At 41.0% G+C, this 18,375-nt stretch overlaps 1 protein-coding gene across 2 annotated transcripts in view; it reads left to right on the forward strand.

Moving 5' to 3' along the window:
- LOC101530346 (cytochrome P450 2C18-like) overlaps positions 1-6,246 on the forward strand; it is a 60,189-nt gene extending 53,943 nt beyond the window's left edge. For both annotated transcript variants that reach the window (XM_058671985.1, XM_004580051.2), the window contains exons 8-9: positions 2,849-2,990; positions 4,966-6,246. In XM_058671985.1, the coding sequence (XP_058527968.1) occupies positions 2,849-2,990; positions 4,966-5,147 (324 nt within the window). In that variant the 3' untranslated portion in view covers positions 5,148-6,246. The remainder of the gene's footprint in view (positions 1-2,848; positions 2,991-4,965) is intronic.
- Positions 6,247-18,375: the final 12,129 nt, after the last annotated feature.

The raw sequence follows: 18,375 nt of genomic DNA on the forward strand, positions 1-18,375 counted from the left end.
TGCTTTTTCTTATTTTCAATTTGTCATTTCACATTCCACTGGCTATGGTTCCTAGGATAGTGTTGAGTAGAAGTTAGGAGTGTAGACATGATTGTTTTATTTCTAACCTCCAGCAGAGGTGGAGGTTAGACAGCTGACCTTTGAGAGTGAGGTTTGTATTTTTGAGAACAATTTTTGTGAATAATTTTTTATTGGATTAAGGATATGCATCCATTTCTCTTACAATTTTTGGGTTATGAACGCATATACATTTGGATTAACTGGATTCTCTTCACTTTTTTATATGTTCATAATTTTGACTGGCTGTGTTAAATATGCATTAATTATGTATTTTAACATTTTTTATTGATGTAAGGAGAAAAGATCTCACGTATTACATAGGCATAACTGCAAGAAAACAGACATATTTTCACACATACAAATGTACAATTGGCTTTGATTTATTTGTTCAGGATGTTTACATTTATATACGTAAGAGACATTCTCAACTTTTTCCTACAAAATATTTTTGTTAAGTATTTTTATAAGAAGGTAGAATTTACCTAAAAAACTAGGCAATGTTCCAAGCTGTGAGTTTATTTTAACCATTGTTTGGCATTTTACTATTCTCTAAAAGAAATTATTTGAGGGATGAGAGACCGATAAATTTCATCCACTGGTTCTCTCCTCTCAGATTTATTTATTTTTTATTGGAAAGGTAGATTTACAGAGAGAAGGAGAGATAAAGAGAAAGATCTACTACCCACTGGTTTACCTCCCAAGTGGCCGCAATGGCTGGAACTGAACCAATCCGAAGCCATGAGCCAGGAGCTTCTTCTGGGTCTTCCCTGTGGGTTCAGGGTCCCAAGACATGAGGCCATCTTCCAGGCCTCAAACAATGAGCTGAATAGGGAGTGGAGCAGCCGGGACATTAACTGGTGCCTGTATGGGAATCTGGAACTTGGAAGAGAGGATTAGCGAACTGAACCATTGCGCCAGGCCCTCATATGCCTGTAAATGTCAGCACCGGGCTGAGGAGAGTTCCAGGAATCCCATTTAAGTTTTTTTCTGGAGTAGCCATTGAGGCTGCCTCACAGGGAGTGCACTAGTAGGAAGCCAGAGTTGGAAGCTGGTGGTGGAAAGTAAACCCAGGCACCTCCATGCAGAACAGAGGTGTTACTTTTGGGTTGAACATCTTTTCCCTGTCCTTATATCCATTGATTCGCTCTCTGCTGTGCTGAATAAGCGCTGGCTAGTGCCAGTTATTACACATGAGAACACGTAGAATCTCAGATGAAGTTTCATTTTCCAGAAAGCATTTGTTTCTCCTTCAATATAGACAAAAGGGTTTAATATTTGTCTTCCTTCAAATCTGCAATGAATAAATTCAGAAATTGGCTGTAGATTTCAGCTGACCTCCAAGGTTCTCTTGATACCACTACATTATTTATGTTGCAAGAAGTGAATTTGGTAAGATCTATAAAATAAAAGTTAAAACTGAGAAAATATTTTTCAGTCATCATTTAGATGAAGTCAAAAGCTAAGAAAACATTTCGTTGGTGAGAATGAGTATAAATGAGTGTTTTTATGTTCTAAAATGATTACAAATAAGCACCTCTTTTTGGAGGATAATTTGTATTATCTAATCCATTATAACATATCTTACCCTTTAATAATTCAACCTTTGCATACCTACCATATAACTGGGACTGTGCAAATGGGAAAATGTCCAAAATGTTTATTATTTACTCATCGCCTATAAAAAAGCAAAATTCAAACCATTGTAAGTATTCATCTGTACTGTAATGGCATATTTGTATTGATTATATAGCTATTTAAGGTATGTTCACGTGCTAATATGGGACAATATTGAAATGAATTTATTATATACAAAAATCAAGATACAGTGATGTCTGTCCTTTGGTGTTAAAAATAAAGAGACAAATTGTAAGTGATGTAAATTTATTTAAATGGAAACTAGACATTTTTCTATTTTTTTTAAGTTTGGGTTCATTTGCAATAAAGAGTTCCAATATAATTTTATGTGAAAAAGAAACATTCCAATGGTAGGGACTCAGTAATATGTAGATAACATCACAGAAGTAATTTTAAATTAGACCAGACATCTGATTAAAAACTCCTTTTGGGATTGGTGCCATGGCATAGCATGTTAAACCCCTGCCTGCAGTGCAGGCTGCACATATTGGGGCCTGTTCAAGTCCTGACTGTTCCATTTCTGATCCAGCTATCTGCTAATGGGTCTGGAGAAAGTAATGAAAAATGGTATGAGTCATTGGCATCATGCACTCAAATAGGAGACCTGGAAGAAGCTTCTGGCCTCTGGTTCTGGCCTGGCCCAGCTCTGGTCATTTTGCCATTTGGGAAGTGAACCAGTGGGTAGAAAGTTTCTGTCTCTTTATCTTTTCCCTTCTTTTTCTGCAAATCTGCCTTTCAAATAAAAATAAATCAATCTTAAAAAAAAACCCTTTTAGTAATTTTCAAATACTCCTTAGTATAAAGAGCCATCATAGGATTCCACCTGGACAGTAGTCCATAAATGAGGTGTGTGGCAACTGTGAAGATGAACCTAAGCAGCAAGTGGTGGCAGGTGGTGAGAAACGGGCTGTGGAAGGTTTGGCACCCAAGTCTAGAGTGCTCAGGGCTTCAGTGCTGTTGGAGAGCGTTTAGGAAAGTCACTGCTTCTGGGCTCAAATTCATCTTTGTTTATTTCTTGATCTGTTTTGGTGGAAAATCCATTGCTGTTTCATACATGGATGCTCTTTTTATTGACCAAAGAGGTTGAAGTACGGAGGTGATTTCTATCCCCCCCCACCCCAAGGATTCAGTTCATTTTTTTTTTTCCCTCCAGGGCACATCCATGATAACTTCACTGACCTCTGTGCTGCATGATGACAAAGAGTTCTCCAACCCTCGGGCGTTCGATCCTGGCCACTTCCTGGATGAGAGTGGAAATTTTAAGAAAAGTGACTACTTCATGCCTTTCTCAGCAGGTAACAGAAATCCGTTTCCATTTCTGCTGAGAGGGACTTGAGAATGTTTTGGGATCCGTTGAAGCACGCCTGGTCTGTTTTGTGGAGCTGGCAGGTGTGCTCTTTGTACCTGAGCACCACTCCCAGTACTTTTGTGCCTTCCTTGCTCATGAAACACTCGCGTTATGCGGGCAGCTTAGTGGGGCTTTGGGATGTTGATTCAGTTCTTCCAAACTGAGAAAGCTGTAGTACAGGTTAGTTGATTCTTATTCTAGCTGTATCTGGTTACACACATGCTCCTCTTACACCTGGAAGCTCATTCAGACTTTCCACTCATGCCATGATTAGGAGATTCATTTTCGTTGAGTCTCCTGCGCAGTGGTTTTCACTCTGAAGGAGCAATAAGGGTATAATGAGTATTCCAGAGCCCACAAAGGACTCCTAAGGGGCTCCCTTCCAAGTAATGGAAGCAGGTGACTAGCCAGCACAGTGTGACCCAGCACTATGAGTGTTTTGAGCAAGGCGATTTCTGGGGAGGCTAGAGGGAGAAGCTACTTTCTGCTCATTCCTACCCCATGGCTCTCTAATGGGAGAAAGGAAATTTGAGCTTCCTTATAGGAGGTGGATAAAAGGAAAAAGAATCAGGCCTGTTTTACAGAGGTGATAGACTCTGGGAATGCATTGCCAGTAGATTCGGAGAATTGAATGTAGTCATCTAAATTCAGGGATAGGAACCCTTGAGAATGGGGACAGTACTTACCACTAATTCCAGAGCACCCTGATCTTGTATTTGTGATCCCACATCTTGGATATTTGCTCTCCACAGCTAAATTGTGCTACTACCAAATCTCCAGACCTGGAATCCTCTTCACTGTTGTTTATCTTTTCAATGCTTTGGGTTTGGTGCCATGTTTATTAACATGCCAGTGATTGCATTCTTCTAAAGAACACCATTTTGTCTGATGAAAAAAGAGAAGGATTTCAGATGCTTCATGCTTCAGAGAGTTATGACTATGACAAGGAAGTTCAGAGAGGGTGAGATTACACTTACCTGAGAGGCTCACAAACATCACAGGTAGGAAGTGACATGGGTTACAGATCCCAGAGGACCATAAGAGTAAAGTGTCTATACCTACGGGATATGGTAAGATGAAGCTGGAAACTTCATGAGGTACTAGGTAGTGAGGAACTAGTGAGGAAGAGGAATGCACTTAGACTGAGTAGAAGCGGTGGAAAGAAGAAGTGACATCGAGTATCAGACCAGGAATAGAATGTGGAGGGCCAGATGAAAGCATTTGGATCTCATGCCAAGGTACACACACAATGTTAATTTAAAGTTCTAAACTGAAAGTGACCTGTTTAGATACATGGTTTTAAAATTGCCCTGGGAAAAGAACATCTTTGGCTGAATATTCTGTCAGAGGAACAAAAGGCAATGGAAAGGCAATTCAGAAACCAAGTGGAGAATAGAACTAATGATCAATATATTTTGGTGCAAAAAGTTTTATAACCTGTGTGTAAGAAGTCCCCCAAAATGTTTGTGGAAATGTCTAGTGTGTGAAAAGCATGGTTTAAAAATTTGTTTATAAGACGTTAAATTTACCCCTTAACTCCATTTTATTTAACTCTTTGAAGTAATCTGACATATGTATCTTTTCTTAATCCTTCTCTCTTCAGTTCCTTTCATAATAAATATGTGTTTCTAGAAGAAGATGAATGGAAATTTGAAATGTCAAAAGAATCATTCTAAGGCTATAATAGTTAATGAATGTGTACTATGGAGTTGATATTCAATACATATTTGTTAACTAAGAAAAAAAATGCTAGCAAGTGTTTATCCTTTGTCTATTTGAATATCCAGCCATCCTCCCAGTCATCCTGTCTCTACCTATCATTTTCAGTCATTCAAATATATCCTACATGATTTTTGTGTTAGTTTTATAACCTTTGTAATTTCGTGCTTAGACAACAAACCTTCCATGCTTGTAATTTTCAGGAAAGCGAGCGTGTGTGGGAGAGGGCCTGGCCCGCATGGAGCTGTTTCTGTTCCTGACCACCATCTTACAGAACTTTACCCTGAAGCCTCTGGTTGACCCAAAGGACATTGACGTCACCCCAGTTTTCGAAGGATTTGGCCGTGTGCCCCCCTTTTACCAGCTCAGCTTCGTTCCTGTCTGAAGGAGGGCAGGTCATCTGGCTGCTGCTGCACTGTCACCCTCACCTCCCCCCTTCCTGGAGCCACCCAACTTTTCCTTTTTATGAGCGCTTTCTCTGATCTGTTCTCTGACATTTCCTCATTTCTCAAAGATCAACTTTACTAGAGAGCTTTTAGGGTCTCTTCACAGAGACCCATCATTCCCTATAGTCTACACCTTTTAAATTGACCACCTTGTAGCATCATCTAGTGCTGTTATTAATGTGTTATCACTGTAACAGTGAGCAAAATTTTTGCATTTGATAATTCAGAGACATTTAGCTTCTGCAGCCATTTCCCCTTATTAGATCAGTTCTTAGATTTTTTCTTGTTGTGTGATCATATGATTAGGGAGAGAAGGAAAATGTCTAAAGAATCCAGGCTGGGACTTGCGTGGTAGTCTGGTGGCTAAATCCTTGCCTTGATTGTGCTGAGATCCCACATGGGCACTGGTTCATGCCCCGGCTGCCCCACTTCCCATCCAGTTCCCTGCTTGTAGCCTGGAAAAGCAATAGAGGATGACCCAAAGCCTTGGGATCCTCTGTCTTTGTGGGAGACCCAGAAGAAGTTCCTGGCTCCTGGCTTTGGAGCAGCTCAGCTCTGTCCATTGTGGCCTTGTGGAGAATGTAGCAGTGGATAGAACATCTTGGTAAACCTGTCTTCCCAAAAAAGATAAATAATTTTTTATAAAAAACGCTGGTCCTCATAATGGTAAGTCTAGACAGGGACCAAAAATATGTGTAATTATCAATCAAGTATAAAATGAAAGGTTTTGAAAGTTTGTTTATGTTATGAATGAAACATTTTATTTGCTAAACATTTCAAAAGGAATGAAAGTAGGGTATCTAAGAGATATTTCTGTACTCATGTTTATAACAGTATTGTTCACAATAGCCAACATGTGGAAGCACCTCAAATATCCATTGAGGAAGGAACGCAATTACAAAATGTGATGTATATGAACAATAGAATCTTATGAAGCTCCAAGAAGAAAATTCTGTCACATGATACAATATTGATGACTTTAGGACACTGACAAATGAAAAATGTCAAATAACAAAAGACAAATACTATATGATTCCACATATATGACATAACCAAGAATAAAGAAATTCACAGAGAAAGGCATCCCTGATTACTATGTGCATGAGAATAGAAAATTACTGTTTAATGTGCAAAGTTATATTTTCAAGGTGAAAAAGTGTTCTTAAAAATGATAGTGGTGATTGCATAATAATAATGTAAATATACTTAATGTCAATAAATGGCACACTTGAAGGAAACAATATGGACATAATAGTCTTACCCACTTCCCTATAGTCCCTGAACCTTTTTACCGTAATTAACTATGTAAAGATTGTCAAAAATATAATAAAATAAATTAAAAGAATGGCACTGAATTATGGTAAATTTCATGTTGCATCCGTCTTGCCACAATTAAAGTACTATTTGCATTTGTTCCAAAACTGTGTTAGTACAATGGAATGACTTAAATGATGCTCCCTTAACACAGTTACCATGAATGTATAATTCAATCAAGATACCAAAAACATTTAAAAGTGAACAGTATCCTGAGATTTGCATTAGTTTGAAAGGTGTGCAGCCATTCGCATCACTCTTTATAGTTCCTTTTCACAGGTATTTTCCTGACGAAGTGACTGTCCAGTGAGCTTTGTGAATTGCACATTTAGAAGCAGCTTTTCCAGGATGAAGTTGTGTTAGCTGTGAAAAATGCTAAGAAGATTGGCTTCCTCCATGTACCACTGATCATCCCTGAAAGGGATGCACATCTCTGCAGCCCCACGTTTCCGATCTCAGAATGAGTCTTTGAGAACAGCTTATGGCAGATGCCTTATCCTGCTGTCAGTCTCCTGCCTTCAGTGTATCTGTAGATCCTTCAGACAGTAAAACACGAGCAGACCAGCAGGACCACAGCTGGACATGAGGACACTCACAAAGATCTTTTATCTTCAGGGCCTGTGCCTGGGACATTGTGCCTCCCAGACTAGTACCAAGGGGTGTAGGAACTCAGAATCAAATGGGGAGGGGAGTTGAGGGACTTCTTTTTTCAATTTTCAGATAAGCTGTAGTGGACCTCGGACACAAGGCTTGTTGAAGTTGGAGGACATCCTGGCAGACAAGGGTAGAATCTGACATGCAGGGTGAGGCTCCCTCCTGCCTCAGGAGAAATAGCTTCCTGTGTACAGAGAGCAGGAAGCAGCTGCTCCCCAACGAATGGGTTGAGATCATCAGCTGCCATTTGTATCTGGAAACTGGAGCTGAATCAACTGGGAACATTCTTTAACCCTTCTTTGCACAAGATGAAGTTTTATTCAACCCCTATGCTCTTGAGTCTTCAGATCCAGGACAGAATCTGTCTCTGACAAGAGGAAGTGGCTCTTTTCAATATTTTTTCAGGAGACCCAGTGCCAAGATAGACTCCCCACCCCTGAGGCTCAAGGGCCCAGCACCACTTGCAGACAGGCCTATGACTATGGGACATATGGATCAGGACCCGCCAGACCCCCATCCCTGGGGTTTCACGTACTTGGCCCCAAACTTGCAGGTGGGCTCAGTGACCTGGACCAGGAGACCCAGACTGTTCCAGGCCCCCCAACTCTGGGCTTCATGAATCTGGTACCCATCTGCCTGGCAAGTCTGAGGGTGTCTCCTTAGCTCTCCAACCAGGTCTATTACAAGCCACAACCTTGTGCATGCCAGTGCAGATTGCTGTTCCACATGGGTGAGACCACATATTGCCCTGCAGATTCTACCCCCAGACCTGATTCACTCACATGTTTGTTGGCTGCATGGCCCAACCTCATAGTACCTGCTCCCTTTTCTGAACTTCTGTGGTTGGTTCCATGTTGCAGTCCTTCAAGTAGAGTGTCCTTGTCCATGGAAGTTTCAGAGAAGTCATTCCCCATCTGGACATGAATCCTATGGTCTCTGCTCATCTCCACCTTTGCTTCCTGTAAGCCCTCACCCACAAACTCCGAGAGTGAAACTCCAGGCAGCCTATGGGTTTGGCCTGGCACCATTGGCACCTGGGCAGCCTGGTGTGGATTCCTTCAGCCACCACAGCCACATGGCTGGGAGATTCAGATACCCATGCCTCTGAGCAGACTTACCTGAACTCCACCCACTAGCATGGCAGTGGAGGGTGGAGTTCCTGAGCATGCTCAGAGCTGCCCAAGATCTGCCCACAGCATGATCTCTGGGCCAGGGCAAGCTCAGGATTTGCACACTACCTGGCAGCAGTGGACAAAAGCTAGGATCCCCAGCAGGAAGCCTGACCAAGCACAGATTTCCCCCAGCCACAACCATGTGGCTGGGAGATTTAGAAACCTGTGCCTATGCCAAGACTTACCTAGAGTACATCCTGGAGGTAACTTTAATGAGTAGAAAAAGGATAGCTGGAATATTCCTAAAACCTGGGGATGAGAAGACACAACATGGTTATATAGCACAAGAATCAAAGAAGAAGTGTCAAGAAATTTAAAATTTTAAATAAAGTAAAATTAAAGCTTTTCAGAATTTGTGAGATGCAATAAAAGCAATTCTTAGAATTTATAGCATTCAATGCATATGTTATAAAAGGGAGGAATGAAGGCAGTAATTTATATTCATCTTAGGAAATTGGAGAAAAAAGAACAAATTACATTGTAAAAAAAAAAAGAAGAAAAGAAATAATAAATAACCAATGGAAACAATTAAAACCAGGACAGAAGTTAGCATATTTGAAAGCAGGAAATCATTAGAAACACTCAATGAAAATATGAACTATTTTTTAAGCCAAATGGCTTGGCTGCAAAGGTATCAAAGCCAGAACTGAACCGATTTGCAGCCAGGAGCCTTTTCCAGGTCTCACACATGGGTTCTGGGTCCTAAGGATTTGGGCTGTCTTCTGCTGCTTTCCCAGGCCACAAGCAGGGATCTGGATGAGAAGAAGAACAGCTGGGGATATGAGCCAGCACCCCTATGGGATTCTGGCAGATGCAAGGTGAGGATTTAGCCATCAGGTTGTTGTGCTGGGCACAGGAAATGACTTTGTAAAAATAAAATTAATATACAATCAACCAGACTCACTAAGAAAAAAAGAAAGAAGACATATTTTACTAACATCAGAATGAAAGCGAAATCATTGCTGCTGATAGGCAGGCAGTCGAAGTGTAATAAAAAGTATCTATGTCCCAAATTTTATACTTAACTGAAATGAGTCCATTCCTTAAGTGCTATCTGCTAAAATTCATACAGGGGGGCCCAGAATGCAGATACTGGCTAAGGTCCTCGCCTTGCACATGCAGAGATCCCATATGGGCTCCGGTAAATGTCCCTGTGGCCCCGCTTCCCATCCAGCTCCCTGCTTGTGTTCTGGGAAAGCAGCCGAGGATGGCCCATGGCCTTGGGACCGGACACCCACATTGGAGACTCAGAAGATGTTCCTGGCTGTTAGATTCAGATTGGCTCAGCTTCGGCTGTTTCGGCCACTTGGAGGAATGAATTAGCTAATAGAATATCTTCCTCTCTGTCTCTCCTCCTATCTGTGTATCTGATTTTCCAATAATAATAAATAAATAATTTAAAAAAATTGACACAGGAGGAAGTAGGTAACTTGAATAGTCCTTATTTTTTAAGGTGATGTTTTAATGAGTAGCTAACTTCCCCCAAAAAAGTGCAAGTTCTAGGTGGAATCACTGGTCAATTCTACTAGACAGTGTATGAAGAGACGATACCTGTTCTGTAGAAGCTCTTCTAGAAAGCGTAGGTGAGCAAAATCTTCCTTGCTCATCTTATAGGCCAGTATTACTGTAAAGCTGAAAACAGGCAAAGATGTTATAAGAAGGGAAAATTAAAGACCAACGTATCTAATTAAACCATATATAAAAATCCTCAGCAAAATGTAAATAAGCCAGCAGTGCACGAAATCAGTTATACCACGTGACCAGGTGTGATTTATTTCTAGTAGCTTCAATGATTCAATTTTGGGAATTTGACAAATATATCCTTTCACATCAATTTAATGAAGAAGTCACATGGTCATGTTAAAAGTACAGAAAGTATTTGATTTGATGAAACTCTACAAAGAAGCATTTGAATAATAAATATTTATAAAATACACACCTGATAAAAGGACTGTTATTAAAATACACAGAAAACTTTTAAAGTTCAACAGTGAGAAAATGGAGAACCTGACTAGAAAACCAGCCCAAATACTTGACTATTCATCTATCCACGTAGGCTCATGAGTCAAAGAAGTTCTTGAGAAACTGGACCATCAGACATGATTAGGGAATTATAAACTAAGTCACCAATAAGATGCCATTAAACATCTACCCAATGGCTAAATTATAAAAAAATGGATGAATAGAGCCAAATTTCAGCCAAATGTGGAACATTGCATTCTATTAAACATTGTATGTAGCAATGCCAAAGTTCAGTTTTTGAAAAAGAAGTTTGATTTTTCACGTTACCCAGCTATTGCACTCGTTAGTTTTTATTCAGATGAGTGGGAATCTTACATCTACAGAAAAGCCGGCACAAGGGTGTTTATAGCAGCTTTCTGCATCATTTTCAGAAATTGAAGGTCATCAAGATATTCTGCACTAACTGAAGGGATAAACAAATTATAGCATATACAAGCTATGAAATACAATTTAGTGCTAGAAGGGAGTGTATTATTGCGACTGTGTATTGCACAGTTAATTAAGTCACCAAGTGTGATGCTGGCATTCCATTTCAGTAATTTATTTCTGATCCAGCTCTCTACCAATGTACCCAGGAAGGCAGTGGAAGATGGAATGAGGACTTGGGTCCCTGCCACTCCTGAGGGAGAGCTGCATGAATTCCTGGTTCTTGGAATCAACCTGGCAGAGATCTGGCTGTCTCAGCCATTTTGGAAGTGAACCAGTGGATGGGAAAACTCTCTCTTGCACTCTCACTCTTTCATATAAATATGTCAATAAACAAGAGAGCAAATTCCTAAAATATTAATGTGTTATTATGACATGAACATACATGGAAGAAATTTGTGCATATGCCTAGGTGAAAAAAAAACAGTACATAAAGCCTATATGCTGTGGTATCCAGGCAAACTCTGTTGATATGAAGATTATTTGAGGAGAGGGGTTTACCCTTGGAGAAGGAGATGCATCAGCAGAGACCAAGGTGTTGTAGGGCGGTGAAACTGTTCTGTTTGATAGCATTATGATATATGCAGTTCATTGAATGCTAATTGGAAGAAAGGAGTGTGCAACATAGAGTGAACCCTTTGTGAAATATGAACTCTGATGTGTCAGTGTTGCCTTCTTGATTTTTAAAAAGGGATTTAGTTATTTCTTTTGAAAAAACAGGGCTACTGAGACAAGGCAGAGACATGGAGATATCTTACTTCTCCTGGTTCACCTGCCAGAAGACTGCAATGTCCAGTGCTGGGCCAGGCAAAACAGGGCACTGGGAGCATCAATCTGGGTGGCAGAGGTCAAAGCACCTGTGTCATCCTCTGTTACTTTACCAGGGCCATCAGGTGGAGTTGGATCATGAGTCTAGCTCCCAGGTCACACATTGTTGCCCATAGGGAATGCTGGTGTCACAGCATCCTTACTTGGTATGATATGTTTCTTGTGCTGGTTTGTTGAATTTTAACTAATGAGCCTTATTGTTTGGTGATATTGATTGTGAGACAGGCTGTTTGGGTGTGTGGAGGATATGTATGGCACTGAAGTACTTCATAGGGAATACTTCTATAATCCTGAAAGTGCTTTCTAAAAGTCAGGTCTAAGCATTAATTTACAGGGTTGGTTCTTGACTTATCAGGACATGCAGTCACTCAAGTCCTAAAGGTTAAACCCTAAACTGTTTTGACCCTGATCTTGACAAATTGATGCTGTAATTATTAACTAAATTTATCAAGTAAATTACATTTCATCATAAAGAGTGACTCTTAGCACACAATCAATAACTGTTGGGCAATCCTGCAGACTTGAATGCTACTGGGTTAAAGGGAGCAAGACAGTGGTTTCAGGCTCCAGCGTGAGCTGTAGTAGCTGTAGTGTGCTGTCCTTGGGAAGCAGGGGACCCTGTGAGGTTCTCCTCTACATTCCTCTAATAGGGAGAGTTTTATCTTAAGCAAAGTCTGTAGACTCTAAACCATGTGATTTCTATGACTCTGTAAATCTCCAGAATCCCCGTTATCATGATGAATAAAGCATTGTGTAACTGGGTTTGAAAGCAACAATTGATTTTTCTCTTTAGAAAGACAAGCAAATGCCATGCTGCTCTCTTCCAACACACATGGCTCTGCATCAACACTGTCTTTAGTGATCAGGTAAAGTTTAGGACTGCAGTGATGCTCTGATGCAGATGAGCACTGAGTGCCCCTTGCTGTTCAGGTCTGGGTATGGTGGTCTTTGTGTCCTGTGGGTCAGCTATGGTATATCTATCTCCCATCCTCTCTACCACACTGGAGAAGATTGTTGTGTGTATATTTGTTTCATTGCTGTGCATTATCTCGTGTTTATTTGTGACAGTGGGAGGCCAAAAGCAACAGAAATGGCCTTGTGTGGAGGTGATTATGCAGGTGGAAGTGTAGTTTTCACATTCGTTTTCAGTAGATTCTCTTGTGCTGGTTCTTTCCCCTGATGTGCTGGGCAGGTCTTACCCCTTCAGTGACAAAATGGGAGAATTCCACCTGTTTTCCTTGCTTCTGTGTGTGTCCTGTTTCATTATTGTTGGATCAAATAATGATTTCCCGACACCTTGAAGCCTACGCCTTGTTTGTTTTACCTGAAATGCAGAGACAAAGGGAGAACAACATTAGTGTGCATCTGTGCACATGCACGAGAGAGAGAGAGAGAGAGAGAGAGAGAGAGAGAGAGAGAGAGAGAGGTCCCATTTCTGCTGGTTCACTTGCTAAAAGCCACGTGTTCATGGCAGGGCTTGATAGAATTCAGAAGCCCAGAACCATCAGGGTCTTGCACTGGTAGCAGGGCCCACGACCTTATCCAGTATCTGGCACTTCTCTGGACGCATTAGCAGGAATCTAGATTAGAAGCTGGTGAGCCAGTAATGCAATTGTTACTGCAGTAAGTGTGTGGATATCATGGTTAACCCACTGCAGCCGTAAACCTGCCCCACACCCTGAGCTTTATGACCAGAGGGGTGTTCATTTAATGTACCAAATGTTTGAATTTGCCTTTTTGGGCTAACTTTATTGTCCAGGTAATTGTGTTGGTTGTAGTACTCATACCACATATCAGAAAATCTGAAGTGAAATTCCTCTGTGGTTTTCTTGAAAGATTTGTTTATTTATTTGAAAGTCAAAGTTACAGAGAGAGAGGAAGAGAAAGAGAAAGAATTTTTAAGAATGGTTTATTTTATTTTTATTGGAAAGTCAGGTGTTCAGAGATGATTAGAGATAGAGAGGAAGATCTTTAGTCTGTTGATTCACTCCCCAAGTGTCTGCAATAGCTGGATTTGAGCCCATCTGAAGCCAATAGCCTAGAGTTCGGAGCCTCTTCCAGGTCCCCTACATGGGTGCAGGGTCCAAAGGCTATGGTCAATCCAAGACTGCTTTTCCAGACCACTGTCAAGGAGTTGGATGGGAAGCGGGGCTGCCGAGATTAGTATCCTGGTGTGTGCAAGGTGAGGATTTTAGCCGCTAGTCTGCTATGCCAGACCCGAGAGTGCTTTTCATGGAGGTTTCCCACATAGGTGCCAGGACCCAATCACGTGGGCCATTCTCTGATGCTTTCTCAGGCACATTAGCTGGTTTGGAAGTGGAGTAGACAAGACGTGATCTGGTGCCCACATGGTATGCTGGCACTGCAGGTGGCAAATAACATGCTGTGCAACAGCACTTTTTTTTGTCATTTATGTGCCATATGACCATGATCAGTTTTGTTACCCCACAGTCTCCCTTTCCCAAATGGAAAAATAGAATACTGACCTTTCTTTCTGCTGTATTTTGCATTCAGTGGTGAAAGACATACACATCTGTTTAAGTTATAACTTGCTATCGGTTTCGGTACTGCATGTATGAGAAGCTGTTTTACGGTTTGGCGGCTGTCATGCTGGTAGAGGGAACTGAGTGAAAGTCATGAACAAAGATTCTTAGAGCTTTGAAGAGCACACAGGACACTTTTTTTTCTTTTTTTATTTATTTTTTTTAATTCGTTAATTACATTGTATTATGTGTCACAGTTTCATAGGTACTGGGACTCTCCCCACCCCTCCCCAAATCCTCCCACCATGGTGGGTTCCTCCACCTTGTTACATAACCACAGTTCAAGTTCAGTTGAGATTCCCCCATTGCAAGCATATACCAAACATAGAGTCCAGCATCTTATTGACAAGGACACTTTTAACATACATGTCATAGAATACTCTGACTCCTCTCAATGTCCTAACAACTCACTGTTCATTAGTATAAGAATATAGCATTTAGAGTTATAAACAGAAAAACCATGATACTAAATAAATATATATTGTCAGAGACATTTATATTAACTTTTAAAAAGCTCAAACTATTCTGTGACAATGCACAGGATTTTAGAGTGGGGAGATGTTAATGGAAAAGAGACATAATGGGATTCTGAGAGTCTGCTAAATACTTTTTTCTTGAGCAATATGTTGATCACACAGAAACATTTCCTTCATGTTTATTTATCGATCTGACTTCTACATTTAAGATGCCTGCAATATTTGTATGTGTTATACTGCAAGGGAAGTATACAAGACATTTCTAGCTCATAGTGTGCCCTGGAGAAAATTTTTGCTCCATTTTGACAATGAATGGCTTCAAATGCTGCCCTCCTAGGCATCCGTTTGGTCAGTGATGAGAAATTTCTTTACTGTGAGAATGCTTGAATTAAGCTTAGTTTGTTTATTTATTTTATTTTATTTTATTTTATTTTTATTACAAAGTCAGATATACTGAGAGGAGGAGAGATAGAGAGGAAGTGGAGCTGCCGGGATTAGAACCAGCGGCCATATGGGATCAAGGCGAGGACCTTAGCCACCAGGCCACACTGCCAAGCCCAAGATTAGTTTATTTTTTAAAAGATATATTTATTTTTATTGCAAAGTCAAATATACAGAGAGGAAGAGAGACAGAGAGTAAGATCACCTGTCCTATGATTCACTCCCCAAGAGACCACAACGGCCAGTGTTGTGCCGATCCGAAGCCAGGTTCTCAGATCCTCTTCCGGGTCTCCCATGCGGGTATAGGTTCCAAGGCTTTGGACCGTCCTCGACTGCTTTCCCAGGCCACAAGCAGGGAGCTGGATGGGAAGTGGAGCTGCTGGGATTAGAACCGGCGCCCATATGAGTTTCTGGCTTTTCAAGGTGACTCCTTTAGGTGCTAGGCCACCATGCCAGGTCCTAAACTTGGTTTCTAAAACAAGGTCTGATACTGATGTTTTAGGGAAACTTCATCTCAGAAATCACATGGGGTTTCACAGGGGCTTATGTGGGAGCTTATCATGTTGGACTTTCACCTTCATTTGGAATCACATATGGGTGCCAATTTGAGTTGTCCCACTTGGTTGTCTTACTTATCATCCAGTTCCCTGTTAATAGCCTGGGCAAGCAGTGGAGAATATCCCAAGGCCTTAGAGCCCTGCACTCCCACGGGAGACCCTGGAGAAGCTCCTGGCTTCAGGACAGCCCAGCTATGGCCATGGTGGCCATTTGGGGAGTGAATTAGTGAATGGAAGATCTCTCTCTCTGCCTCTGACTCATTTCCCCTCTTTTGCTCTCTTGTGTTTGTATATTTGACTTTCATGTAAAAACAAGTAAATCTTAAAAAATCTCATTCCTAAAGTTGAATAGGGACACATTGGTAGATACCTAAGGTCCCTTCTATTCATCTAATTATGTGTGAGTTTTTTTTCATCTTATAAAGAAAAAACTGATGGGTGTGAGGAGAGTGACGAATTTTACTTTATGAAAAGCAGATAACTCAAGTGCCTAATGCAAGCTGGCACTGAGAGTTCGCTTCTCAGTTTCTAGAATACAGAACCATTTCTTTTCTTTTTCCTTCACTAAGTTGTACTTCAATTATTTATTTTTTTTTAAAGATTTATTCATTTTATTACAGCCAGATATACAGAGAGGAGGAGAGACAGAGAGGAAGATCCTCCGTCCGATGATTCACTCCCCAACTGAGCTGCAACGGGCCGATGCGCGCTGATCCGATGCCGGGAACCTGGAACCTCTTCCGGGTCTCCCACGCGGGTGCAGGGTCCCAAAGCATTGGGCCGTCCTAGACTGCTTTCCCAGTCCACAAGCAGGGAGCTGGATGGGAAGTGGAGCTTTCGGGACTAGAACCGGCACCCATATGGGATCCCGGGGCTTTCAAGGCGAGGACTTTAGCCGCTAGGCCACGCCGCCCGGCCCTGTACTTCAATTATTAACTAAATTCGTGTTTATTTGCCAGTCATTGCTGTGTAAGTTAGTATGTAAATGTCTGTAACTTGTGGAGCTGATCATCTGCTTGGTTGGGAGGGAGCAAGAGTCAGAGGGTGAGAAACTCCACTACCTTGGACAAGGGGATTTTTAAAAGGGCAATAATTTTATCTTAAGAGACATTTGTTGAGAACCCAAATAGGTATGATATTAAACATTCAATTTTCAGAATACTAATATGTATGAATAATCAAATATTTTACATGAAAATTCACTTGATTTTCCTTATTGTAGTTAGAAATAATTGCAGTGTCTCAGCATGATTCACAGAAACCAAGTTGTGGAAATAATATAAGTGTCCACACCAGTTTAGTTGATTAAATAACGATCCCAGGATATGCACATGTATACAGTGGAATACGATTCATTGAAAATAGGGGAAACACTAGCATTTGTGAAAAATCACGGACCTTTTGGAGAACTCTGTATTAAGAGAATTTTAACAAATATAGATAGAATATATTATAGGCAGAATGTAAAAATATGCCAAAATACCTAGTGGGGGCCATTAGGAGTTGCCCTGACTTGGCTGCAGCTCCCACTGGTTTGCGAGAGGGCCAAGTGTGTGCTGGGAAAAATCAGGCATGACTGCAACACCTGTTGGTTCGTGTGGAAGACAGGTCTGGAAGCAGAAATAACCAAGCAAATGCAACCAGCAGTATATGCATAAGCTTATTGGGGTGACGGACTGTGTTGGGCACTGCACTGGCATTCACACACAAGAATCAGGTCTAGGATCACCTTAGATGAAGTTTCTTTGGAGATCCCTCCAACTGAACTGCTGATCTCAGAACCCCAACCGTGAAAAAACTATGTCAACCAGCGGATTCTGAAGAGATTTCATCGTGCTTAGAACGGTGAGATTGGCAGCAATTTAGAACTGTTGAACTATCAAAACTGCATGAGAAGGATCCTTGGAGCGTGCACCACATTGGACACCTGGGATGAGTGGGAGGTTGAGTGGGGCTTTTCCTGTTGTCTCTCCCCTTACCTCAGATACAGAAAGAAAGAATAATATTAATGTGGAAACAATGGTCTTATTCACTTTCATGTAGCCCTAGACCCTCTGTGCCCTAATCAACTATGTAAAGATTATCAAAATAAAAAATACGCCAAAATATAGGTACATGGATACATTGTTGTCACTGGTGGAGGAAGAAGATAAGGAAAAATAAAAAAAGTATATGAGTTTGCCATTAGGGAGAATGAGTAAGTCTAAAGGGACAATGTGAAGTGTAAGAATTATGGTTAATAATACACTCTGGTTTCTCTTCAGATCGTGTAAATCTTTCGCTTTTTTAAAGAATTATGGTTAATAATATGTAGATATGAACAGAGCAAGTGTCCCTTTGTATAGAACGAAGTTATTGTGAATTAACAGATGCGAAAATATATTTTATTTTGATAATTATATTGCTACGTACATAATAGCATCTAAGCATCAGGTTGTACCTCATACACATAGATAAGAAAAGTAAATTGAAATAGTAGTGATCTGTAGCTGCTGTTGATGCCCAAAGTCATGATGGTTTTACAGAACGTGCCTTGAATATACACACTTCGGTGATGCGGTCAGGCTGTCTGCGTCAGTGCTGTTCAAATCTTACCCACTCCAGGTCATTGACATTTGTGTCTGCATATGGTGCAGGTCCTTCTGTGCCTTGAATGTGTTTGGAGAATTCCTTGGTCTCATCCTCCACGGGAGCACATACATGTGGTCTGCCCATATTCTCCCTTCCTGGGTGT

The sequence above is a fragment of the Ochotona princeps genome, chromosome 13, assembly GCF_030435755.1.
Source record: "Ochotona princeps isolate mOchPri1 chromosome 13, mOchPri1.hap1, whole genome shotgun sequence".
Lineage (NCBI taxonomy): Eukaryota > Metazoa > Chordata > Mammalia > Lagomorpha > Ochotonidae > Ochotona > Ochotona princeps.